The 26,905-nt window shown below is 40.0% G+C and overlaps 1 protein-coding gene across 3 annotated transcripts; it reads right to left on the reverse strand.

Moving 5' to 3' along the window:
* Nucleotides 1-2,530: 2,530 nt before the first annotated feature.
* pfkfb4b (6-phosphofructo-2-kinase/fructose-2,6-biphosphatase 4b) lies at nucleotides 2,531-26,410 on the reverse strand. 3 transcript variants are annotated; one of them, XM_079511170.1, is made up of 14 exons: nucleotides 26,295-26,410; nucleotides 10,616-10,732; nucleotides 9,314-9,410; nucleotides 8,015-8,081; nucleotides 6,889-6,963; nucleotides 6,748-6,804; nucleotides 6,317-6,438; nucleotides 6,018-6,225; nucleotides 5,756-5,902; nucleotides 5,553-5,657; nucleotides 5,329-5,458; nucleotides 5,135-5,197; nucleotides 4,014-4,078; nucleotides 2,531-2,918 (listed from the first exon to the last, which is right to left on the reverse strand). In XM_079511170.1, exons 1-14 carry the CDS (start codon nucleotides 26,338-26,340, stop codon nucleotides 2,859-2,861), a joined length of 1,359 nt encoding a protein of 452 aa, XP_079367296.1. In that variant the 5' UTR covers nucleotides 26,341-26,410; the 3' UTR covers nucleotides 2,531-2,858. The 3 variants fall into 3 exon arrangements, with proteins under 3 accessions (XP_079367296.1, XP_079367295.1, XP_079367297.1); XM_079511169.1 differs by lacking the exon at nucleotides 26,295-26,410 and adding an exon at nucleotides 17,851-18,130; XM_079511171.1 differs by lacking the exon at nucleotides 26,295-26,410 and adding an exon at nucleotides 17,517-17,617.
* Between the last annotated feature and the right edge of the window lie 495 nt (nucleotides 26,411-26,905).

The raw sequence follows: 26,905 nt of genomic DNA on the forward strand, positions 1-26,905 counted from the left end.
AGAGTTGTCCTAACAAAACGGTGGTATTGCATCTCTTCATAGACTAGACTAGTCAAATATAATGCATTCGACATGCAGTTCTTTGACCGCCTGCTGAGGAAGTCTGTGACGAGTACAGCCATTTGTAAGAGTCCCATCAGCTCTCCAGACTCTGGACTACGTGTGCTGCCTCAGGTTACCTGTGGGAGAAGAGAAATCACTGAAATTACCTGTTGGAAGTGTACTGAAGAAGGTTCAAGTGCTTGGTAAGGGTGACAAAAACGAGTTATGTTTCGTTGTAATTTTAGGATAGACAAACAATTTATATATTAGTCCACCCCCCCCACAGTTGTTTTCTAAAGCTGTCACTGTCACTATTCACCTTCTCCATAAGATCTTTGGGCAGTTAAAGTCAGTTGTTGGGCAGTAAAGAGGCTTGGATCCTCTTTTGAAAAAATATTTAAGTTGGTTCCCATCAAATGTTCACAGACCTTCGAGATTTTAAAATGGCCTATGCACTGCAGATGCTTGTATGTAGTACCACAGAACCCCAGCGGTATTAAGACAAATTCAGGGTAACTCTGAGAATAGAATGCAAATGTTGAAGTTTAACACTCCCAATTCAAATTGTTTCCAGTGTGCTAGTGATTAGCATGTTAGCAAATCGTAGTACATTTCGGTGTGTTTACTCTAGGTATTGCAATTTATACGTTCTTCAATCCAACTTGTTAAGTATCCTACTGCAATAATAGAAATACTCGGTTATAATTCCAGAGTTCAAAATGTACTTGAGTAAAAGTACTAAAGTATTTGGATCCAAATGTGCTTAAAGCCTTAAAGTACCAAAAGTAGAAAGTACTCATTATGTAGAATGTCCTATTTCACAAGTTTAAAAAAATCACACTCATGTGAAGTCAGGGGCGCTATTATCATCATACATCACATTCCGTGTTCAGCCAATCAAATCATCACTATGGGGTACAAACATTGCACAGCCAATCAAATCATCGATATGGGGTACACACAGACACACAAAGCGCATGCGTGCCGTGCGTGTTAATGCATGATCTGTAATAATAATCAAAATCTACAAACTAACTAGTAACACAAGTTTTCAAATGTGGTGATGTAAAAGTACAATATTTGGATCTGAGATCGATGTAGTGAAGTAGAACTAAAAGTATTGGAATTTGGAAACACTCAAGTAAAGTACAAATACCTCAAAATTGTACTTAAGTACAGTACTTAAGTAAATGTACCTAGTTAAGTTTTGTATTTATTTTACATCTTTTTAATGATTTTTGTATTGCCTGTCGTGTTTCTTTTTTATGTCTGTACCTTATATACAGTATATTAATAAAGTTAGCTAGTATAAGTATAGCTAATAATGTTTGTTGAATATACACACACAACTGAATATTGTTACAGTATGAAGCAGGCAAGGAAGACAATTGGGCTTTGAGTCATATGTCATAGATACATATAGACAAATGACTAATCAGACTGGCCATTTCAATTCGGAGATCCACTTTAAGACATGCTGTTTGCATGACATGGGATTGTCCGTTTTCAAGAGGTGGGAACAGGGACAGGACTTCTTCATTCATGTCAAGGACCCCCAAATTGTATTGGCCACCAACCCCCATCTGAGAGGATTTTGTTCCAGGGAGTAAATTTGTGTTGTTAAAGGTTTTCCAAATTCAATATTTTCATAGTTTTCCAGTATCGTATCACATTGTGGTGAGTTTGTAGATTGGCTATTGAATAATACGGGTCAATGAAGTGACGCTCATTGTTTTGTATGTGATCATGACTTCCCCTGCTGGGATAGACCTGTTGTGCTAGCTGGACATCACCCTACTGTACCCATAACGCACCTGAGTCTATTGTCCAACAGAGATGTTCAACAGATTTACTGAAACATGCAGAGCTGAGAGCACACAAAATGTCAAACCATTAGGCTATTTGTATTTATTTTTTAATATCATAAACATCTATCCATCGTGGATAAAGGCCTTGAAAACAGTGACAAAAATAAAATACAAATGGGGGGGGAATTTTTTTTCCATATTTAAAGGATGGGGGACACAGGATTACTGATTTTCCTTAAAACTAATTGAGGGAAATAAGTAATCCTGTGTACTGTCCACCAACCACCACCTCCACTTTAAGACAGATTTAACGTATGCTTGGGTGGTGCAGTGGTAAAGTGCCTGCCCACCACCACGGAGGTTACTCCGGTTTACTGCAGTAAAAAAGCACCAAGCAAAAAAAGGAGTAAAAGAATACAAAAGACACATGCCACAAATCTGGCCTGACTGCGTGTTCGAGTCCCGTTCATTACGACCTTTGCTGCATGTCTCTCCCCTTCTCTCTCTCCCTCTTTCCTGTCAGTCTCCACTTGAAACTATCAATAAAAAAGGCAGAAAAGCAAAACATAACAAAAATATGGGTGGTGCAGTGGTAAAGTGCCTGCCCACCACCCCGGAGGTTACTCTGGTTTACTGCAGTAAAAAAGCATCAAGCAAAAAAAAGAGTAAAAGCAAACATAACAAATATAATAAGTCTTTAATACTACAATCAAAGCATGTGTTAGTCAAACATTCCAAATATCATAAAACAGAAAAAACAGCTTAATGTCCGCCAAGATTTCTTTCATTTGTGATTTCCGCTTTACACTAACGGACGGTCCTCTCAAAAGTGCAGAGACGTCTGTCTGACAGTTCAATTCTTAACAGGAAACATACAAATGGATCACATTTAGAAAAAGTGGAATACTTTGTTGGGAAATACCATCCATTAGAGCTTTTTGTTTGACCTCATGGCTGGTCAGGCAGAGGTTCCAGTGTGAAATCTTCAATGGAGGGGAAGTGGTAGGGTTAGAAGTGTGCCGGCATGGTATGTAGAGCATCTTCTGTGGTGCGCTGAACGTCAACATTCTGAAATAGTGATGGACTGGTTATTCTGGATCAATATAAACATTCAGAATTGGGAGTGGCTAACTCAAAATCTTACACAACAAATTATACATTGCTACAGTATTACAATTTTATACATTCAGACCATGTGGACAAAACAAAAAATGTATTCAACATAAAACAATGTGTCATGGTGACTTGACAAAATATTAAAAATGCTACAGCTGCCTTGTGGTTCTTCTGGTCCATGTAGTGTAGATCTTGAATTGCTGTCAGTCAAAGTACTATCTACATCACACATTTAAAAAAGGATATCTTAGAATAGATCAAAGCCTTGCTTCAGACAACCCAGAACAAACAAGCACCGTGTGTGTGTGTGTGTGTGTGTGTGTGTGTGTGTGCTCTTGCAGCTACTGACAGAACATATCCTAAACCCTATACACAAATTAAACAAATAACAGAAAAAGCTGATTTATTCTTTCCATCTGGATTTGAACAATTACATAAAGTGAAGTTTTACGAGATTATTACAGTTTGCATTTAAACCGTGAATAGAAAAAGACTGTTACACAAAATAGGCTACTGTAATGAATATGTTGTGCACAAATTGCTTAAAATTGCATTATAGGCAAAGATGTGTTCTCAGATTGTAACTTCTACAGGTAAATAAAAAATATATAATATACGAGAAATAAACTGTTATATGAAATGGCTTCAAAACAATACAAAATCATAATTACACATAATTAGGCAAAAGGCATGATCTCTGTTATGTAGTATGAGCTACTAAAAGCCACAGATTATCCTTATCATCATTATGTTCATACAAACATGACACACAAACAGACAAAACTGAATTTATCAAGTTTCATCAATGAACGGAGCAATGAAATGTTTCTATAGCCTACTGTCCAATAATAAGAGGGAATGGGATCCGCACAGACCACTATCCCTGTGTTCAGGAGGATGCCAGGTCACAGACTAAATACTGACTGTATATGATGCAATACTCAAAGGGATAAGGCCCCCTGAATGAGACCTAGGAGCTGATGGGCAGATGGTTAATTTGGTGCTCCAGCAGGGAGAGGCATCTTTCTATGTGTGTAAGACACCCACCTCTGGTCTGTCTCTTTGTGTGTTCACTGCCTCCACACTCAAGCAGACAGGCTCCACCTTACAGCCTAGGTACAATGCAAGGGAGAAAGGGACATTAGAGATGGATAAAGGTTAGCATGCATTTTGTTGTTTGGGTCACTAAGTGGCAGCTTTAACCACTTAAAGCTGCAAGAACTTTCAGGGATTCTTCCTGGTCCCGGATCCTGATTGGATCCTGGTCCTGGTGAATTATTTCCAATTGAGTTTCATGCAATAGAGGGTATGCGCATGCATAAAGTGCGTGGCAAATCAAGTGGCAAAGTGAGTTTAACGCTGTTTAATGTTGTGTAATGCAATCAGATAGGACTTTTCTGTTTGGATGTACAGTATGGGCTGTCAAGGCCAGAAAGTAGTTTTTTGCCACTCAGTAGGCATTCCTGCGTAACTTCCGGGTATGATGATGTCACAGTCACACGCATTCCCTCTATACCTCTTGGCAACCAGTAGCTGGTCCTACCTGATCACAGGATCTAAATGTCACTCTCAATAGAATAGCAGGTAGACCAGCTCCAATTACCGGAATTGACCCTTCGCTAAACCTCACCACAAAAGCGATTGTCCAATGCCAATCCAAATAGTTTAGCAACCGTTGCTAAGGTGGGCAGGCAAGTTTTCGTCACCACAGAGCTGTCAATGCATGGCTGTGTTGTTGAATACATACACAGCTTAACATCGGGAAAGTTACACTCACCCACCGACCCAGGTGATGGCAATAATACTAATCACCTTAGTCTTACCGTGCATTACATGAAAACACCTTGCGGACGTTAAAGTTTATCGAGTTGGATTTCTCCCTCTAACATTTCCTCGTATTCTAGTTTATTGAAATCATGCACATTTGTCCAGTGCATAGCCTACTGCAAGCCTTGTTGACTAGATTTAGAAGACATTTTGAAGCTCTTGCTACTGAAATGATCGATTATTTATATGGAGAAATTCTGTCATTTAACATGCATCTCAATAGGTGAGAAGGACAGCTTGCCATCGCAGAGTGGAGTGAAGGGCTAATTGTATTGTATTTTACTTCAGTACCCCGGCTACCCCTTCATCAAACTACAACATTTTGCATAGAAAATACTTACCGTAGGCCACAGGGGTTAACTTCAACACAGTGTGCAAAGGACACTCAAGGTAAGGCAATTCATCTGTGTTGGCAGAAACAGAATATTATTGCAATGTTTTACTTTCATATATACTATATAGCTGTACACTGGTGAAGGCAAGCTATTGGGGTTGTGTAACAGAGTGTAGTGCAAGAAAACTGGATTTTTAGTACCTGCACTCTTGTCCAGGAAATATGCAAGCAAGCAACGCATGACAGCCTGGTGACAGATGACAAGGACATTCCCCTGTCTCTCCAACTCCATGATCACAGGCTCCAGTCGCTGCACCAGGTCCTCGTATGACTGATGGAGGAAAGAAAATAAGAAACCCATTAGACCCAAACACAATGTCCACTCGAGTGCATGATGGAAGCATTTGGGCATGCCATTTCCTCACCTCTCCTTTAGGATAACGATAGCGGTACTTGTCTTGGTCCCTCAATGCAAACTCCAGAGGGTAATGCTCCTGAATCTCTTCATACATCATTTCCTCACAAACACCCTAGGAAAAGGCAGAGAGCATTATAACATGAACATGGGCATAATATTTTGTTTGTCTTTACTCCCAGGTACAAACACTGAAAGAAGACGACGACGTACAGCGTCTATCTCATTGAGAGCTTTCCACTGTTCATACGGCACACCCAGGGCCTCGGCTGTCTGGATTGTTCTCTTCATCTGACTCGTCCAAACCTTCAGGTCATTAATATCCTGGTCATGGATGAATTTGAGCAGACACTTGGCAAACTGAGGAAAGAGAAACCATTGTAAGAATGATACATTTAACAGTGCAGTGGGTTTGATTAAAGATCTGTACAGCAGGGTGGGATAAAACAAACAAAAACGGACCAAAAACACATACCTCCTTGCCTCTGGCAGTTAAGCCAGCGTCACCTCCAATGCGTCCTGTGATGTTGAGGTCACTCTCACCGTGGCGACACAGATAGATGGAGCGTGGTGAGATGTGGCTGTTCATCAAGTAATAGACGATCCGGCTTTGAATGTGGTCAAGAACACGGTTCACCAGGTAACGTCGGCCGACATCCATGATCTTAATGTAAGACAGATTCCTGGTAGAACATATTTGGAGAACTGAGTTACAATCAAAGTCACTGTCACTGTCATTCATTGCAGTTTTTGAGTAAGGGAGGGAGTCTCCACCTGTCTAGGATCTCATCCAGAGGTTGATAAGCAGACTCGTAACACTTGATTCTCTTCATGAAGTCTGCAATAGCCTCCTCTGTGTTACAATCTATGTAGTCTGGGCTGTCCAGTTTCACTTGCTGCAAAGCATGAATGGGGGGGCAAGAATAAATGTGAGTAAAGAAAGAGGAAGTTGGCATGTTTGATACTGTTTCACATGTACATTATAGAAACATTACTATCATGTCATAAGCAGTAATAGGGAGGGACCGCCCAGGGGCCAAGCTTACTTCATTTTCAGCAATCCCAGATGGCAACCCACCTGGACTACTGAAGACAAATTCTGGAGCTAATTCACAGAATCCATTGAAACCTTACTTCTGGGTTTTATGACTAACTGTAACACTATACACTACTTGAATAAAACAAAGAAAAAGTATATCACTCACCACTATATTCTCTGCAATGACATCCTGGTCTTCACATACGGACTCCACAAAAAATACCTGGTAGAGTTAACACAGATATACAACCATTAAAGTCATGATGACTGATTGAATTGACTCAGGGCCCACTCGTGATTAGCATACCTTGAATCCATTCTGCTCAGCAAACTTAGTTATGGTCCCTCTTCTTTCTCTGGTTGTATTGGTAGCATCAAACACCTGAGGTAACAGGAAGAAAATGTATTAAGTGTTGTATAAGTGCCAACTGCTGACCAAATTACTGTACATTAAAGTATCTGTTTTGTGATCTATACTATTTACAGTATTTATTTTGGTTTACAATTTTTTATTTAATATTAAGATATTTATGATTGAATGAGTTATTAATAATAACTATCCTTTATTTATAAAGTGCTGTGACGTGTATACTGTAATTTATACACTTCATAAATAAAAGAGTTCATAATATGTTTTGACTGCTTGTATTACCTGAAAAGTAGCTTTTAGCAGTAATGTAAAAAATATTGAAAATTGAGATGCATGTACGATAGAATAGTTGAATGTAATTGAATTGTGAGGTCAATGAAGATGCACACCAGGATTTCATTGGGCTTAATATGTGATACTGATCATCCTAATTATTACAACAGAATAATGGATAAATGTGCATATGACTTATAATATAAAGTGAATTATAATAATGGTCTCAATAAACATTGAATATCAATGTATCCCATAAGAAGCAGCTTCATTCCTCTCACAGTGTGCATTAAACACCTTTCTTTTATCATTACAGAAAAGATGTCACACAAAAGTAAAAGAGCACCAAGCCCAATTCAGAGGAGTCTGTCTTCATTCTTTAAGAAAATTGTTGTTCAGTTTAAAGGAGCATTCAGTGATTTGGGTGTTTGGAAATCCCCCCGGTCCGCCCCGGTAACACAATGAGCACATGCACACGCTCTACAGTGGGGGGACGCGCAACTGTCATGATTGGCTCTACAGTAGGGAGGATTATCACAACAAAACAAAAAAATAAGTGATATTTTAATTAAGTGAAATCACTGAATATACCCAAGTAAAATGATATAGAAATAGCCTACTGAGCTCATATTTATTTGTATTGTTGTTTAATTAAGCTCAACTCAACCATTCAACTTGAGACAGACAGACTTTATTCATTCCCTGACATGATTTGAACATTTTAAAGCAAACAAATGCAAGTCTAGCCAATAGCCATGTTAATAAAACATTCTAGATTCTTCCTACTCACCGCCACCTGTCCTCCGTCCAAAAGCAAGTACTGACGAACATCTTTTAGTGCTGCCAACGCACACTGGCTGTGGAAGGAAATGTACACATGGTCAGTCTACCAAAGCCAACCTAATTATCCTTTACAAGTATACAGTAAGGCCCATGTTTGAACATTTTAAGTCAGGGGTTTTCAACAGGTGGTCCGTGGACCACTGGTGGTCCGTGAAGGTTTATTGCATGTGGTCCCTGACCATGCATTTAGCAATGTAGGAAATTGAAGATATGTTTTTATCGACCACTAGTTGAGAAACTGCACAAATGATGTGCACTGTACATGATGATGTAATGTATGATGACACGTCAATGTCGTAATTTACTGGGAAGTCGGATGTCAAGAACTTCCAGAGAAAAGGGAGTTAGACTTTCAAGGGAAAGTGTACCAGATTGACTGGTTGAGTCACCATTATTAGGAAATGTGTCCATATAATACATCAACATATGTCTGCTCGCTCATACATACGTTACAATGAATCAGTTAACAGTCAATGTTTCATTTCAAGATCTTTTTCCCCCTCACCACGCCCATATCCCCCCACCCAACACAACAGTGGTCCCTAGGTTGATTCTTAGTCAGGGTGTTGGTCCCTGGTTCATAATCAGTTGAAAACCCCTGTTTTAAGTCAGGAGTTTCTGTTGAATTCTCCATTGGGTGGACAAATCTGTAAACAAATTCCAAGCATATCTGTTAACAATGCCTGTGTTTGGCCTACAGTAGTTATACAGAATCATATGACACAATCTTGCATTAACAAGGGTTTAGACAAATAAAAAAATGTTTGCCATGAATAAAACCATGTCTCACATAATAAGCTCAAAGAAATAAAAGATAAGCGGGCAATCATTGAACACGAAATTCTTTGAATTTTGTAGATGGATGGATTACTTATTATTATTATTATTATTATTAGTAGTATAGTAGTAGTAGTAGTAGTAGTATTTGCTTCTTAATTTATTATATTTCAGTCTTGTACTGCAATAGTGTGTAATGAATGTGCAATTAAAGGGGTAATTTAATTTAAAACACTTCTGGGGTCATTTTAACATTACTCTGGTTTTGTGTGCACCCCAGATACTGACCATGATACTGGCATAATATACTGACCATGACACGACATGATATTGACCATGATAATGATATGATACTGACATGATACACATGTCCCTGGTTCCTAATCTAAAGCACCAGGGAAGACGTGTTTTGTCTCTCTTTTTTATGGAAAAATAAATACATGAAAAAAAACAAAGAAACCAGACTCACCGTCTAACTTTGAGGCCTTCTTCATTGTCTGGCTGGAAGAACTCAAAGGACTTGTAGATCTTCAAACACTCCCTCCGGTATTGGCCCACATTGAACTCTGCAGAAGATATTATAATAATAATAATAATAATAATAATAACAACAACAATTAGAAAAGTGTGCTCAACAACAACTAGAAAAGTGTGCTCCCCGTCCTTGGCCTTGCCAGGCCAGGCTGCCTACCCAGGGCCTGCAAACTTCAGTCATAGGCAACTGGAATTGGGTTCTGATGGGAATGGGATCTGATCAATCTGATTTGTGTGAGTTTTGGACAAAATCTGTAGGAGTAGTAGCAAAAAGTGTGTTTTGAAGATAACGCAAAATGGCAGAAAATGTAATCTGGCACAAACAGGGCCTATATGTTGCGTCATGATCCAAGGAATCCAGGGAGAAAAGATATTGGCCCGGTTTCCCAAAGGACACATGGTGTAAGAGGTATGGTGTAGCACATGCTCAGATGCCCTCTAGGCCGCACACAGAAGCCTGTGAACATAGACATTCCGTGCATAGATGTGCCACGCAATGGTAGGCCTCAGGCCTGAGGCCTGGTATGGTAGGCCTCAGGTCTACCATTCTGAAATTTAATTTAATAATATTTGGACTGCTGGACAGTAGGCTCGCTTTAATCTTTATAGTATTAAGTATATATATATATATATATATATATATATATATTTTTTTTTTATGTGTGTATATATATATATATATATATATATACACACACATTAAAAAAAAAATATATATATATATATATATATTTGTTTTTTTTAAGAGTAAAGAGAGCCTACTGTCAGCTGTCCAGCAGTTAAATGAAATTTCAGAATGGTAGACCTGAGGCCTACCATACCAGGCCTGAGGCCTACCATTGCGTGGCACATTTATGCACGGAATGTCCATGTTCACAGGCTTCTGTGTGCGGCCTAGAGGGCATCTGAGCATGTTCTACACACCATACCTCTAACCTCTTACACCATGTGTCCTTTGGGAAACCGGGCCATTGACAGTACGATCTACGGTTGAAGAATTATTATTCTTATTATTATTTGCAGAGGTTTTGCTCTGGCCTCCAGGGAGTGTGCATACAAAGTGTCATTCCAATCTGTCCAACAGTGCAGGACATTAGCTGCCCACAGACACACATGCACACGTCTGGACAGACGGACGGACAGGGGCAGAGACAAATATTTCACATTTTGCATTACTGCATAAATCAAAATATGAAATTAATCATCACTTGCTTGTGAGTATAACTGGTAAGCCTACCTTTAGTTGGCACACCTATCCAGTTTAGGTAACGAGTCAACTTCTTTGAAATGTAAGTCTTCCCTCTGGCCGGTAGTCCTACTGTCACAATGAGTGTTGGGCAGTTGGTCATACATACTGAGAGAGAAGGAAAGAAAGAGAAAGAGAAATAGAAATAAGAGAGGGGCACTTAATAAGAACAATAGAAAGAGGTTAAATTAAGAGAGGTTCAATCAACATTTCCCAAATTATTGAATCTAAACTTGCATAGATGGTCAGTCAAACGTTATTGACCTCAACTTCAAGAGTTGTTTTTCTTTTTGTATTGTTTTGCGTGGATGTGAGTCAGACTGCTGCAGAACACACTAAATCAGCCTGTTGAGTCACATCAGTACTGTGATATTGAGCTGGTATAGGATAGATAGATAACTTTATTGTCATTCAGTAGATATATAAAATGCTTAAGAGAACGAAATGTCGTTTCACTGGCTTTTAGTATGATAGTTAAAAGAGAACTAAAATACTATTAAAATCTAAAATCCACTTAAAAAAAAAAATAAGCACCATTATTTCATAGAGAGACAGATATTGCACGATATGAGTCCTTACAGCAGCATATGGGGGGGGGGGAGGTTAGGAGATATTGCACTTGTTCAAAAGTCTAATGGCTTGGGGGAAAAGCTCTTGGAAAACCTTGCTGCTTTACTTCCAATGCTTCGATACCTTCTGCCAGGCAACAGAGTGAACAGTCCCTGGTGTGGGATAAAGTTCAAGTTCAATGTTATTGTTGTGTATTACAATACAATGCAATACTTGTGCTCTGGATCTAAGTGCTAAATACCTTAAACTTACATGAGAAAACAACACCAAATTAAAAACCAATATGATTTTGTCAATATTACAATATACCGCGGGAGTGCTTGAATATCTACAAGTCCTTTTGAGAGTAAAGAGTTACAGTAGAGTAAAGAGTTAAGTTACAATTTCAAGGCGGTAACAAAACTGGGAGGGCAACTATTAATCACAAAGTAGGCCTGATTTTGTATATCATCACGAGCAAAAAATATATATACTAGTAATATTTTACATCAAAATCGTACCCATTACATTTACTTGTGAAACAAAACAAAAGTAGACATAATCATTCAGGTAACCAGTCAGAAACTATACATGTAAGGCAGCACAGTTTTTTTTTTTTTTTTTTTAACTTTGTTTTTATTTCAAAAAATGAAACACGAACAATGAAACAGAAATCAAACATAAATGTGAATACAAGAAAACAAAAATACATAACAAAAACAGAGACAATAAAAGAAATCAAAGAAAAACAGAAAAACAGCTTGACAAACTTCAAAAATACTGCACAGTTTGTTTTTATTTGATTTCAACCATGGTTTGAGTCCTCTGTAAAACACATTACCATCCGCCTCTAGTTTTAGAACCGTATGCAAAGAGTTCTAAAGCAAGCTTTGACCCCTTTACTGAGAAGGCAGACTGTCCGAATGAATGAGTTCTTAGTACACTTGGGAAAGGTACAGTCACCATTTGTTGAGGCTTGTGTATAGTTGCTCAGAAGTCTATCAACCAGTTCAGAAAACAAGGTGAAGCAAGGTGAAACATGACCATGTAAACAAGTGAGGGGCGCTAATATATTAAAGTCTAACTCATGTTGATTAGGTGACAAACGGTGTCAATACAAACATTAAATTCTCTTTATTGTTAATGGCATTTAATGTTTGTGTTAGGGACAAGATGACGTACATTTTCCCTTCATTGTCAAAGGCGTTTTTAAAGGTGTAGTGAAATGAAAAATACGTTTTTCACACTTTGACCATATCCGTGGTCATCATATGGGCATACCTAACAATGGATGCCAAAAAAATTGGAAAATTCGTGTTCATACAAATATTTTTGAGTGGTGCAAACCACTCCAACAACTGGCTTTGTACCCGTGTACCCGTGTTTGTTCGTACCAAAAAAATGAGCATGGTTGCTATGGTTAGCAACCAAAAAAACGAGCATGGTTGCTATGGTTAGTATGTGACGTCACTGACATCGTCACTGACATCTGACACAGATGCTTTCCTGGTTCTAATGTACAGTAACTATAACAATAAATGTGTAGTTGCACCACTCAGTTCACACGGGTGTGATTTTTTAATTTCTTCCTGAAAACGAAATGTGCTGCGTGATGACTTGTCGAGGCCCACATCAATAAAAGCCAATAAAAATGAAGCTCACCAGTTTGATTCCCATTGATTGATCTATAGACATCTTTCATCTATTTAGACCTGACATCGAAATTTAAAAAAAAGCCTTCTGAAAGAATATATATTCAAAGATTTGTGCCGCATTTTCACGATTTTTCAAAAATAGCAGACCTACAAGCTCGCTATGAGCTCGCTATGAGCTTGTAGATCTGCTATTTTTAAATAGCTAAAGTATAACATAATGCTTAGTTAAAACACCAAAAGGGAATCCCGTCCAGAATGGGTTAAGACACAGCTTAAGACTCACCTTTTCACTCTTGCTTTTAGTTGAGTTTTTTTAAGATATCTGTTCTTATATTTGTACCACTGCCTTTGCCTGATTTGACACTGTGTTATGCTCTTTGCTATTGTTTTAACGTCGTTTTGTTTTGTTTTACTTGTTTTTGTTATTTTTTCTGCTCTGTAAAGCACTTTGAGCTGCATTTATGTATGAAAGGTGCTATATAAATACATTTTATTATTATTCATTGTCCTCCTCCACTAAAGAACTACTCCGTTTTTAATCTCATGAGACATCCAGACAGTGTATTCCTCGTTTTAAACGTAATCATCACGCTAAAATATGTATATAGGTTGTGTATAGGTTAGAAATAATCCCCTGGCTTTGCCCCATGTCTTTCTGTCACTTTGTTTACAAACGTGAGAGGAAGTCACAGACTTGGAGGCCCCATAGCCTGGAGGGATGCGATTTTCAAGCTGAAACTTAAAAATAAAATGCCCACCATTTCCGTTTCAAACATTAAACCTGTATATAGACTATCTGGACTACTGATACAGTATTTAAATGTATATTGCATGTTGTTTTTTGAGTGGTGTAAACCACTCCTACAACTGGCTTTTTTGAGTGGTGTAAACCACTCCTACAACTGGCTTTTGTGTGCATAAAAAAATGACCATGGTTGCTATGTTCAAAATAATTTCTGACGTAATTAAATCACACCCGGGTGAACTGGATGACCGTAGCAACCGTGGTCATTTTCTCTGCGCAAAAAAAGCCAGTTGTGAAATCACATCCGGGTGTGATACATACATTTATCAAAAATGATAGCTTTTTTTACTTAACATATTTTGTGTGATTTCATTACGTCAGACATTACGTCAGACCACAGCTGATCATGCTATATAAAACCTTACACCACTCAGTTCACACGGGTGTGATTTTTTATTCATAATGTGTCTGACTAGGAGACACTTCCAGTAGCCTGTACAAAACAAGTGGGTTGTGCACATTCTGTTCCTTGCCAGTGCAGGACACAAAATGACAATTTAAAAGGATAAAGGTCTGCACACAACTTTTCTCCTCAGTGTTTATTTTATTGAAACACCGACATTACAGCCAGGATTCACTACTTCCAGTAGCCTACAACCGCACTTCACCACAGATATAACAGTAGCCTATCTATCGTACAACACAATTATAGTATATCTCTCTACGTCGTCCTCAGACGAGCCTTCCATCGGCGTTTCCAGTCATCTCGGTTCTCCATACATCTGGCCAGCTCCTTTGTGCTTTCCGCGCCAGTATCTTTCTTTAGTACGTCCACGTAGGTAGGTGAGGGACGTCCTCTCGATCGATGCCCGTGTGTCGGTTCCCACAGTACAAGCTTTTTGGCCGGGAGTTCTTGGTGTCGGTGGCAGTGGCCAGCTAGTCTCATCCTCCTTACTGCTATCTTCTCTGTTACACTTGGTAATGCCCCGTACAGACGCTTGTTGGTGATGTGCTCGTCCCTGTTGGTGTTAAGTACCAGACGTAACATTCTGGTGTAGCACCCATCCAGGGATTTCTGTAGGGCATGTGTTAGTGTCCAGCATTCACAGCCATAGAGGAGAACAGACTCCACGGTAGCAGAGAAGAAACTGATCTTAATATGTCGAGGGAGGTTGGATTTCCACACACTGGTCATGCCATTAAGAGCTCGCCAGGCAAGTGCCTTCCTCACTTTAAGGTCCTTCTCTGTGGAGCCGACCCATGCGCCCAGGTATTTGAAGTCACTGACCTCCTTTAGGACAGTACCTTCTATTGTTGTTAGGGGCAGTGGGTAAGAAATTGCTTCTGAGCACCTTTTATTTTGGAGTGCTGCTTTTTCCATTTAGTTTTAAAGCTGAGCACCCACTGCCTAAAACAAAACCTGCTTTTTCTTTCTTAAAGGACCACTTCACCACAATATTTTCCTACTCAGTCTGTGTCTCATAGGAGGGCTGTGGGCTGTTCAGAAACCCGTCCACCAGTGACATCATCGATGGGGAATCCAAGCTAATAGAAACTGCAGGCTTTCTATTGCTGAAAAGTTGCAATGCGAAAATGGAAGCCATCGTTCTCACGATAATACAAATCTAAATATTTTATTTTAAAAATCTTTTTGCCTAACGATGATGTGCCATATATAGTGTAGTATATGTATATATGTAGTATATAGTGCCAAAGCAAATTATGGCATTGACTCATTGAGTGTTTTCTGGAAGAGGTTCCTCTTCCAGAAAATATATTCCAGAAAAGATATAGCACTGACGAAGGTCCCAGGAAACATTTGCTCATTTTATTCACCCCCCACTATGAGCACAGAGCACTTTATGAGCATTTAAAAATCCTTCCTTGATATCTTATGCAGCAATGTTTTTGAGACCACACATCTGCAGTCAACCCTGAACAAAGAACAAAGGGCGCAACAGTTTTCTGCAGTATTGAGCGTTTTCTGTACATTTAAAAAAATGTTATATACTGCCTGCCTATATATACACTTGATTAATGTGACTCTCCAAAAAAGTTTGGAAAACACTGACTCAGTGAAAGAGCTTGTTGAATGCCTTCCACATTAAGGCACTCTACAAAGCTTAAAGGACAACTTTACCACTTTTCGACATATAATTGGTCCTCACTAATGTTCATGATAAAATACCACAATTTCTTTCTACTCAGTCTGTGTCTCATAGGAGGGCTGTGGCCAGTTCAGAAACCCGTCCACCAGTGACATCATCGTTAGGCAAAAAGATTTTTTTAAATAAAATATTTAGATTTGTATTATCGTGAGAACGATGGCTTCCATTTTCGCATTGCAACTTTTCAGCAATAGAAAGCCTGCAGTTTCTATTAGCTTGGATTCCCCATCAATGATGTCACTGGTGGACGGGTTTCTGAACAGCCCACAGCCCTCCTATGAGACACAGACTGAGTAGGAAAATATTGTGGTGAAGTGGTCCTTTAAGAAAGAAAAAGCAGGTTTTGTTTTAGGCAGTGGGTGCTCAGCTTTAAAACTAAATGGAAAAAGCAGCACTCCAAAATAAAAGGTGCTCAGAAGCAATTTCTTACCCACTTTGTCTTTAATGACCGGCACTAATACCACAGAGAGCATGGAAACAGGTAAAAACCCATGAACAAAAAATAACTCTAATATAAAACACTTCACCACCAGAGGACAGTTTCCTACTGGCAAGCTTGAGATGTTCACCTGTTCAACTTCAGCAGGAGTAACAATCACCTCAAGGAGTTTTTGTATTGCATGATAGCTCAGACTGAACTCAGCTGGAAGCAAGTTGGGCAAAACAAATGCATTTAAAGAGTGGGCTTTCTGAGAGCTGCTGACTCAGCAGAAAGAGACTGAAGAATCTGAAGATGCTGCATCACCACAGATCAAACTGGACTGCTGCATTGGCACCACTGCCTGTCAGTGTGCAATTTGTCATACAAGATTTAATGCTGAAACATGATTATCAAACCTGACCTCAAACCCGATGTTAGAAAGGCCAAGACACATTAGGCTGCCTTGGCATGCGCAGAGGGCATTTGATTGGCTTAATGAGAGTTAATTTACAGACACCTGTGTTGTTAATTATAATTTAGTAGGTTCAGCTTGCTCTGCAGAGAGTTCACGTTCAGTTTTGTTTGACAGAACTAAACACCTCCTTTTGACTGAGTCAATGACGATTTGTAAGTTCATTTGTTTCAGTTTTATGGTCAACTAAGATTTATTGTTTGTAATATATGTAGAGATTTGTTATGGATGTTTATCTGTAATCCGAGTGTTCTTATTGACACGCCGAGGATGCACTAACATCCTACCTAATCAGTTTATACAGCCCACTAGTTTCAACACCTGAATTCCAGTGATGCACGCGATGCCATTGTAGTTTGGACGCTTTTCAGCTGGCAGGTTTAAGAGCAGCTCATATGAACAGTGTGCGAGTCACTTCTTAAATGAATGCTCATTGCTCACAATCACATCGGTAAAAGCCAAGGTACGGTCGCCCCTAAACCATCTCGCCCCTCGATTTTTCCGCCGACCGCTCGGTGCCGCGGTTCATGTATTCTTTATTTTGTTTTACTGAGAATAAGGTTAGAAATAAGTTTAGGTTCAGGCATAGTTTTACTGAGTACCAGGCCGCGCAGTTCCGCCAGCTGTACGCCCGGCTGTACGCCCGGGCGAGTTAGCAGCTAGAGTAAACAACCAATTTTACCCCAACCCAATTTGAGTGTGACCACTCTTTTTTTATATAGACTGGCCATGTAGGCTATACTGTAAGTTGGTTTTGTGGTCACGGGTGACTGACTGCATGGCTGTAAGTCATGCGCGTGTCATCTTGTTAAATTACATTAAAGGCGCTCAGGTAAGGTTGCCATAATAGTGTTGTTAAATAAATGTGGCTTCATACATTACCGTATATCATTTTCACAGACCAGACTGAGACAAACGACTGAGACAAACGAAAAAATTATGCAACACTGTACGTACGCCTAACGTTACCCCCAAAATCCAGGAGCACGCTGAACCCCAAGTGCGCAACGCTGCAAACACCTCGCCGCGCGTAAAGCCATCTTCAAAGTTCATGGACGAGTGGCCTCGAAAAACAAAGACATTTTTCCAAATGCAGAAAAAACGAATACATTATTATGAACAATAATACAATATAATTAAATAGGCAGATATCTGAGATCACATGCATTGTGGTACATGATGCGGCCAGACAAGTGAATTACAGAGCTCGCCTTACCCCTTCTTTGAGATATGTGCTTTTCTGGTAGCCCGTTTTTTTTACACGGCATCCAGATTTTCCTCAACGGATTCTGGGTCAGTTCGCATGGGAATGTCTCCATCATAACGTCTTGGTTGGTTGTTGCAGTTGCACCATGCCGCAGCCTAGCATCAGTAGTAGCCGGCTGAAGCTGTCTTCAGTGTCACTAGTCTGACTCTGTGGATGTCATATCAGCTGAGAAACAGCGCTATCTCGTTACCGTAATGGCACCCAACAAAGCGCAAGGCGTGAAGCGTTTACCTCATATTCCGAGGCGTAAAAGTAATACGATATAATAGAGCTTCAGTTCAGGGCGCCACTTTATCCATTTAACTGATTGATTGATTGATTGAAGAATTTATTAACAGTTTGCAGAATTACAGTACATTTCAAGCACAAACTCAATACAAAGGCTGTTAACTGTGAGTGGACGACCCAATTAAGCATTACACTTGTTTCCAATAGGGTCCACCATGTTCAAATCATCAAAACATTTAGAGACGTACAAATAGACACTTCTATAGACAGAAGTCAATGGAGGCGGCCCGCTATGTCCTTTTCTGTCGGCTGTCGCAGGTTCTTGATTTATGTATTAATTCGTATGAATTATTTATTTAGCTGCAAAGGCACACGTATGTTTCACAACATTGCGAATGTCTAATTGGTGATTAAACATAGTACCAAATGCCAAAGTATCCGTTTTTAAATAGATTAATTAAATATTACCGTAATGCTATACAACAAGGTAAGGTGTAAAACTGGAAATATACAAAAACAGCTTTTTACATCTTCACAACACATGCAACACACATGGGCAGTGAATGTTGCTGTGACTGTAACCAATCACAAATGAGACGGCGAGGATGTGTAGCCAATGTTGTAGCCGACCCAGAAATCCGGAGGGCGTGGGGAGTGTGGCTGTGAAAGCAAATAAACTCTTATACTCTAAGGATAAACTCCTCAAAAACAACAACCCGTGCAGTTTCACGTGCCTTAACCACTACATTAGAAACGCCGCAAATGGAGCTGCCAGATAAAGCAGATTTACATAGCCAAATTGAAAACCCTGTCATATGGATGATAATCTACTCTGTTCTAATAATATGTACTATATGTATGTACTATGTAGGCTATGTATGGCAATAATCTAGTAGGCCTATGTGGTAATAAGAAAAAATGTGTAAAATGTAATCGCTTCTTATTGAACTGACTGTCCGTTCGTAAGATCCCATAGTCAGGATGGCCGAGCGGTCTAAGGCGCTGCGTTCAGGTCGCAGTCTCCCCTGGAGGCGTGGGTTCGAATCCCACTTCTGACAAAGACCTTTTGCATAATAAATTATAGTTATGCTCACCAAATATCAGAGCAACAAATTGAAAAGACCATGTGTAAACAAATACGCAACAAACCTAGCCTGATTATCAGACTGTAGCTTTATTGAAGCTCAGTCCACTCAGAGAGTGGGCGGGGTCTTTGGGCTGGATCCAGGCTACAACAAACCTGTATTTAGTCAACATTAACACTAGCTCTGGTCCACGGCATTGCAACGGCATTAGAGCTATGGAGTATGGGCCAGAGGCAGAGCTACATTAACACTGATGATAGCGCTGTCAGCCTGTCAAACATGTCTATGAAGCCCTCTTTGAAATCTACGAAACAATTGTATAGATATGTAGTGAGTGAGGTCCATGCTTCAGCTCTCTCTCAGCCAAGGGATCATTGGCCTGAAAAATGTTGAAAAACATTGTTCTAATAATCTACTCTGTTCTAATCTAGTGTATGGTAATCTAGTATGGTAATAAGAAATTGTGTAAAATGTAATCGCTTCTTATTCAAGTGATGACTGTTCGTTCGTAAGATCCCATAGTCAGGATGGCCGAGCGGTCTAAGGCGCTGCGTTCAGGTCGCAGTCTCCCCTGGAGGCGTGGGTTCGAATCCCACTTCTGACATAGACCTTTTGCATAATAAATTATAGTTATGCTCACCAAATATCAGAGCAACAAATTGAAAAGACCATGTGTACACAAATACGCAACAAACCTGTATTTAGTCAACATTAAGACTAGCTCTGGTCCACGGTATTAAAGCTATACCAGAGGTAGAGCTACATTAACACTGATGATAGCGCTGTCAGCCTGTCAAACAAGTCTATGAAACCCTCTTTAGTGAGTGAGATCCATGCTTCATCTCTCTCAGCCAAGGGATCCTTGGCCTGAAAAATGTTGAAAAACGTTTTTCTAATAATCTACTCTGTTCTAATCTAGTGTATGTATGGTAATAATTTAGTATGGCAATAAGACAATTTGTGTAAAATGTAATCGCTTTTTATTCAAGTGATGACTGTCCGTTCATAAGGTCCCATAGTCAGGATGGCCGAGCGGTCTAAGGCGCTGCGTTCAGGTCGCAGTCTCCCCTGGAGGCGTGGGTTCGAATCCCACTTCTGACAAAGACCTTTTGCATAATAAAATATAGTTATGCTCACCAAATATCAGAGCTGAATTTCTATTATAGATTGAATAGATCTACAAGAATACAACATAACGGCAATATAATTATTATTATTATTATAAGTAATAATAATTGGCAGACGATTTTTGTAGGGAGATATCTTACTGGCTCAAATTATTTTTTGGGGGAGGGAGGCGGGGTCCTATTGGCTCCGACTCGAGCGTCCAGTGTTGTAAATTGAGACATTTTGAGCAACCGAGCCGACCGGAGCCGACCCTAATCTGAGTTCCCAGAGGTTTTATTTTTCGCCACTAGGGGGGCGAGAAAAACAAGCTGACCCTGGCGCTCAGGTCGCAGTCATGGACAGACACTGGACAGTCTATGATTAAATTCGCACTTCTGGGATCTTTTCATGGCACCACCACAACTTTCAATTTAATACATGACAAAATAAAATAGCGCCTATAGCTGGCCGTGTGGTCATGGCCACAAAAATAACTGATTCCCTGATATTTTCACATTTGAATGTGACATGATATAGTCAACATGAGTGTTACTGATTTACTGTATTCCTTCCTGCATCAAAACTTAGGCCTCTGTCTAGTACAATGTCTTTTAGATGATCTATTCAATAGATCATCTAAATAGATAGATAGATTGCAATAGATTCTATTGCAATAGTGTCAAATGTGTACCACCAGGTGGCACTGTTGGCCAGTGTAGTGTGGTGAGTAGGCCTACTCTTGATAAGGACATATACTTTTCTCTCTGTTTATTTGGCATGTTTGACCTGTCAATAAGCATGCACTAGTTACTAGTATGTTAATGTAAATTGTCCAATGGAGAGTGGACATTGCAGTACTTAAATTGATGTATTATTGTGTAATTGTGTATTATTAAAAAATCACACCTGTGTGAAGTGAGGGGCACTCTTATCATCTTACAACATCAATTACAACATAATGTTTGTTTAAGCAACGGGTGCTAATGTTTGTTTTAGTCCTCAAAACAAACATTACATTTCTCTTTATTGTCTATGGCGTTTTCTTAAACAAGCATCGTTAAAGCTGTATATAGGAAGGGCTAGCGCCCCTCAAAAAATGGTGTGAGGGTACAACAATACATTTCTCTTTATTTGAAATGGTAATAATAAAACGAATGAAAAATAGCAACAGTTACTACCTACACATGTGTGTGAGTGTTTCCGAGTGTGTGTGTGTTGTTTACTTTATTGCAGAAACACTGAATTAATGTGTTAATGTTAATTTTATGCTATCATTATGAATATATATATAACCATGTAAAGCGGACAGACGTCAACCTGTTGATCCAACCGGCCCTCTCACCTGACAGTTCATCATAATTCTAATCATAATCCTCCTCACACACCAGCACCTCCACAAGGTATTAGCCTATACTTATATGCCAACACTGAGACACTCTGCCAACCTTTGAGCATGAGGGAGAGTGTGAATCACCAAAATGCCAGTTAGATATGCAATGCAAATACATAATATCCTTTATCCCTTTTAGCATTGTATAACTGTACCTCTGTATTTATTTTGGCAAACTGTTAATAAAGTATTCAAACATGGTTAAAAAAATCAGTCCAGGCAGCTGGTGTAGCTGTCTGGGCACCTTGGCTGGTAATCTAGTTTGGCAGTGTGCCACGGGTTCGACTCCTGATACCGATGGACTTTACTGCATGTCACCCCCCATCTCTCTCCACACTTCCCGTCAGTCTACTACTAAAAAGGTGGAAGCCAAAGAAAATATATTAAAAAATCAACTGACCTAACCAGTTCTGATTCCAGCTGGATTATGATCCAAACATGAACCCTGGGTTACTGGCCACCAAAAGCCTCTCTGAAGAGGGTCAGTCTTACAATTTAGCAGACACAATTAATCCAGATTTACAGTAAGCAAGAACACAATACATCAAATACATACAAATAGTCATCAAGGATCATAATGAATTGCATTTTTATAGCGCTTTTCTAAGTGCTCAAATCGCTTTACATTCATTCATTCATGGGATATTGGGTTAGGTCCTCATAAGCAAACTAAGGATCCGGTAGAATATGTGTACAATAAAACTATAAGAGTGTACACTATAGAGTGCTATATGTACATAAAATGCTAAATTGCACTTTCTACTTTGGGGCAAAACACAAAAGTGGGGCCTACAGATCTGCCTGCCTGCCTGTCAATTCACAAAATGCGCGCGCGCGTGTGTGGCATAACTTGGGCGCCACCTGACCAAACAGCCTCAGATTTGTGTGTGTCCCATATGATCTGGGGGGTGTTGCAGCGAACCAACGGTTTCCAAGAACCGAAAAGGTTGGGAACCGGCTTTCCTGATTGGCCAACCAATCAATTAGTCTTATTAAATCCATGTGACAATATGAGGGCCGTAACCAGAGATTACATTTATTTGGAGTTAGAACTTTTGTTCTGTTTTACTGCAAAGAAATGAGAGAATGAGACTAGAGGCGGTCAAATTTAGTCTGGAAGAAAAGGTCACCATCCTACAGAGCCTTGTTACAGTACGTATGCAAACTCAAACACAAGAATAACATCTGTGAACCACTTCCAGGCATATCAATAGATGCTTGCAAATATGCACACAAACACTGCATACAATAAACATACAACATGTATTAACATAATCTCAGTCTGAAGCCTGTATTAGGTGTAATGGGATTCTGCATATGTGGTTGAACTTTCACCCAGATAGAGCAGAGCAACGATAGAGGGAGGGGGAAGGCGAAGCGGAAATCGAGTGAGTCTCATGGATGGATGGATGGATGAGGGAGAAGGGGAGGCTGATTTTGGGGGGTTAAAAAGAGACAGGTGGATAAACTGGATCTAATGTAGAAGAAGGGGAGAGGACAGAGGAGGCAAGAGCGTCAGAGAGGGAGAGAGACTAGAGTGGATTTACTAGATTGGAGCCTGCAGATGGCAGAGTTTCCAACAACCCTGGCATAATGTGTGAATGTCATGTGGGGCATCGGGCATGCAGTCACCGTGGAACTCACACACGACAAAATATCTCTGTCCTAGGTCTGCTGTAGCTATATGGGCCATCTAGGTACACTTGGACGATGCAGCTGAACTATCATCTATCTATGGAAATGTTTTTGTGACAAACATGAGCAGATATTACACAAGTCATTTTCATTTGGTTAAGAAAATAACTTAAAATAAATAACTTTGATGCAAATGCACAGCATTTAGAAAACTGTCAACTCCTGAGTGTTTTTGTGCATTATCTTATCTTGTATAATTCAAGGGGCAGATGCACAGCCAAAGAACAGCCTGCACACTGGACGCGTTTTCTGATTTTTAGCGGCATTTTTTATCGGTTTTCTGAAAAACGCGTCCAGTGTGCAACCACCTTTACTGTCCGCTCCACTATACTATTACTACATCCTACACAGCATTACTTTAGTCTAAGAATAAAATACCTTGCTCTCCTTAAAGGGCCTTGCAAACGGGCCTATAGTTAATTTTCAATGAGACCTGCGTTTTTGCTCGGAGAAGTTGCGGTGCGACAACGCAAGCGTATTTACGTGAGCGCGGTCCCGTGAATTTGTTGCGCGCGCGACTCACCAGACCTGGATTCTGTTTAGCTTCTTTTTTTACGCTTGCGTTGTCGCGCCCCTCCCTCTTCAACAGACCTGGAGGAGACCTGTGTTGATCCAGGCAACAACGCCTGCGTTCCTCGCTTCATGTTTGCAAGGCCCTTAAGGCTTCTATTGAAACATGACATCACACATATTTAGTCATAAGGCATAAGATAAACAAACACAACTATAGCCTATGTTGTAATAACTTTGCTATTGTAGTTATTAGGAGCCACTCATCCTGATTTTCAAATAACAATAAAACGTTGGGATTTGAGATGTTTATGTGTGTGTGTGTGTGTGTGTGTGTGTGTGTGTGTGTGTGTGTGTGTGTGTGTGTGTGTGTGTGTGTGTGTGTGTGTGTGTGTGTGTGTGTGTGTGTGTGTGTGTGTGTGTGTGTTTCTATGTGCAGGGCGTTGCTGAAAATTAGCACTTGTGCTCAGCTACTACCCTGGGTAAATAAAGGATTAAAAATAAAAAATAAAGTCACTATAGTCACACTAACCCAGAAAAGCTGTACAGAAGAATTTCTAAACATGAGTTGTTTGAATGTAGATCTTGCTTTGTAGTTTTATGGCTAGGTGAAGGATACGGGATACACAACAGAAAGTAAAAGGGGTTAGCCTAAGTATGTTTCACCAGAAACATAGGCTTAGTTATGTTTTGACTGGTTAATTAAAACATAGGCCTGTCTGTATACAGCCTAATCGTCTTGTCCAAAAAATAAAATGGTGTAACCAAATTTACAGAAACCGGCATGAACATTTCGGGCACAATGTCCACCTGCACCATAACCATGCAGCCTCTCAACAACCGTTTCTACCATAGCAACATGCATGCTTTGACAATAAGACGCCTGAGGGTGAGAAGCGACCTCACCCTATTTAAAGGGAGAGGTCGTGTGCACTGGCCATATATGGAGTGTGTCTTGAGTGTACAGGGTGTGATGAGGTCAGACCAACATATGGAATGTCAGAACAGGTCAGCTCCATATATGGAGATCTAAGGGTGGCAGCGTCTTGAATGTACAGGGTTTGATGAAGGCCCAGGTAGGGCCGGGCCTTAATTTTCGGTCATGTTGAGAACTCTAGTTTTCGCCAGCTGCCAGGCGCGGCTGCACAGATAACTTTGGGGGCTCGTCTAGAGTTTAAATGGACAGGTATCAGTCAAAAGGGAGACATTGATTCGAAGAGGAAGGATGGATGGGCAAGGATCAACATATGGAATATCAGAACTCATGTATGGGGATTTTGAGTGATAAATGTATGGGGATTTTGAGTGACAAACGCAAGATTTCATAGTTAACATATGGGTTTAATATCAGGGATCTCCATATAGGCCTATGGGCTTAATTGGGACATCAGGTCGCATTTACTATGATATGATCCCTGATTTACTATCATCCCTGGTGACGTCATAGTGATGTCACGAGACCTTGGCACAATATATGGGGGCTTTCCCCATGTATGGGGATTTTACTATCATCCTTGATTATGTCATAGTGATGTCACGACTCAATCAAACTCACAATCATCACTGGGCTCATGACTCGATTGTGAGTGACAGATTGAGTGACGATTGCGGTTGCGAGTGACATGGCGTGACAAAAAACGCAAGGTTTCATATGGTCGCAAAAATAATATTATGAATAATAATTTGTTTTATTAATAAGGCACAAACCTTTTTGCAAACCTCCAAGTAAAGTGCCACCCAGATTTGATATGCAAAGCAGAGGCACATAACGCACATTTAATCCAAGGACACAAACCGCCCATGTTTATAAACACCCCCTAAACAAACTACCACATGCAGCGCCATGTGTGCAAGTTCAACAACCCACCCGGAGCTGCAGGACATTTAATAATATGGTCCTAATGTGACCAAAACACAAGAAACGTCATTAAATGATATGATGTATACTAAAAGCGATGGTAGCTGTATTAGGCTACATTACACAGTCAGTTAAATAAATAATAGGCTACAGTACACGACCTGAAGCAACCCATAAACTGCAGAGCTGAAGCGACACCGTGCTACAGGAATATAAATCCGGGAAAATAAGGACACGCTAGCTAACATAGCCACGTTTTATTTGCATATTTTAGGTAAACATTGCTTCTCTTCAAATCTAAAACGTAATTTTCCTTAATAAACCCTCGAGTGCCGAATGCCGATCGTCCCCGTGCAGTCCTCGTCGTTTTGTCCTGTGCATGCGCCTACGTGACACAGTCTTGTTTACTCCCACGCACCGTGCAAGGGACTTAACTCGCTGGCCGCTCTACCAACACACACCGTCTCATCCAAATGTCTAATGATAACATCAGAGAAACAATTTTGCATTGACATCTTACCTGCCCTGCTTTGTGAGTTTCCTCCTGGCCGGCAAGAACCTCTCATATTCCTGGCGTGGATCCGTTTTTAACAGCGCGTTGTCACAGTGTAGCACTGTAGCGTGTGTGCGACTGTGAACAGAGAGCGTCTTTTCGCTCTACTATTCTGCACGGGCAGGAATGAATGAAGTAGTAGGAAGGAGCCTCAACCTGGCTGGGCTGGAGGAGACTTTGACACGTCTCGCATGCACTCGGATAAGCCCAGCTGCCCATTGACCTATATCTCTACAAAATTACACACTATTAAAATGTACAAATTCAAAACTTTGCATATTCTTCCTGCTTGATTCTCTGGACCTGAGTATGATATATTGAGATCAGGTTAATAAGAGAGCTTTTTGCAGGCATTAATTCAGGTTTGTTTGTTGCAAACAGGTTCTCTATTAATTTTTAAATAGTATGATGTTAAACTATGTACAAGGTCATAGGCTACTATGATGTTAAACCATGTAAAAATGACATAGGCTACTGTACCATAGCATAGACTGACTATAGCTATATAGTATGATGTTATAACAATAGACTTCACTGTAGGTTATAACCAGAGGTTCTCAAACTTTTAAGTTTTGGGG

Source organism: Electrona antarctica (assembly GCF_951216825.1).
Source record: "Electrona antarctica genome assembly, chromosome: 9".
NCBI lineage: Eukaryota > Metazoa > Chordata > Actinopteri > Myctophiformes > Myctophidae > Electrona > Electrona antarctica.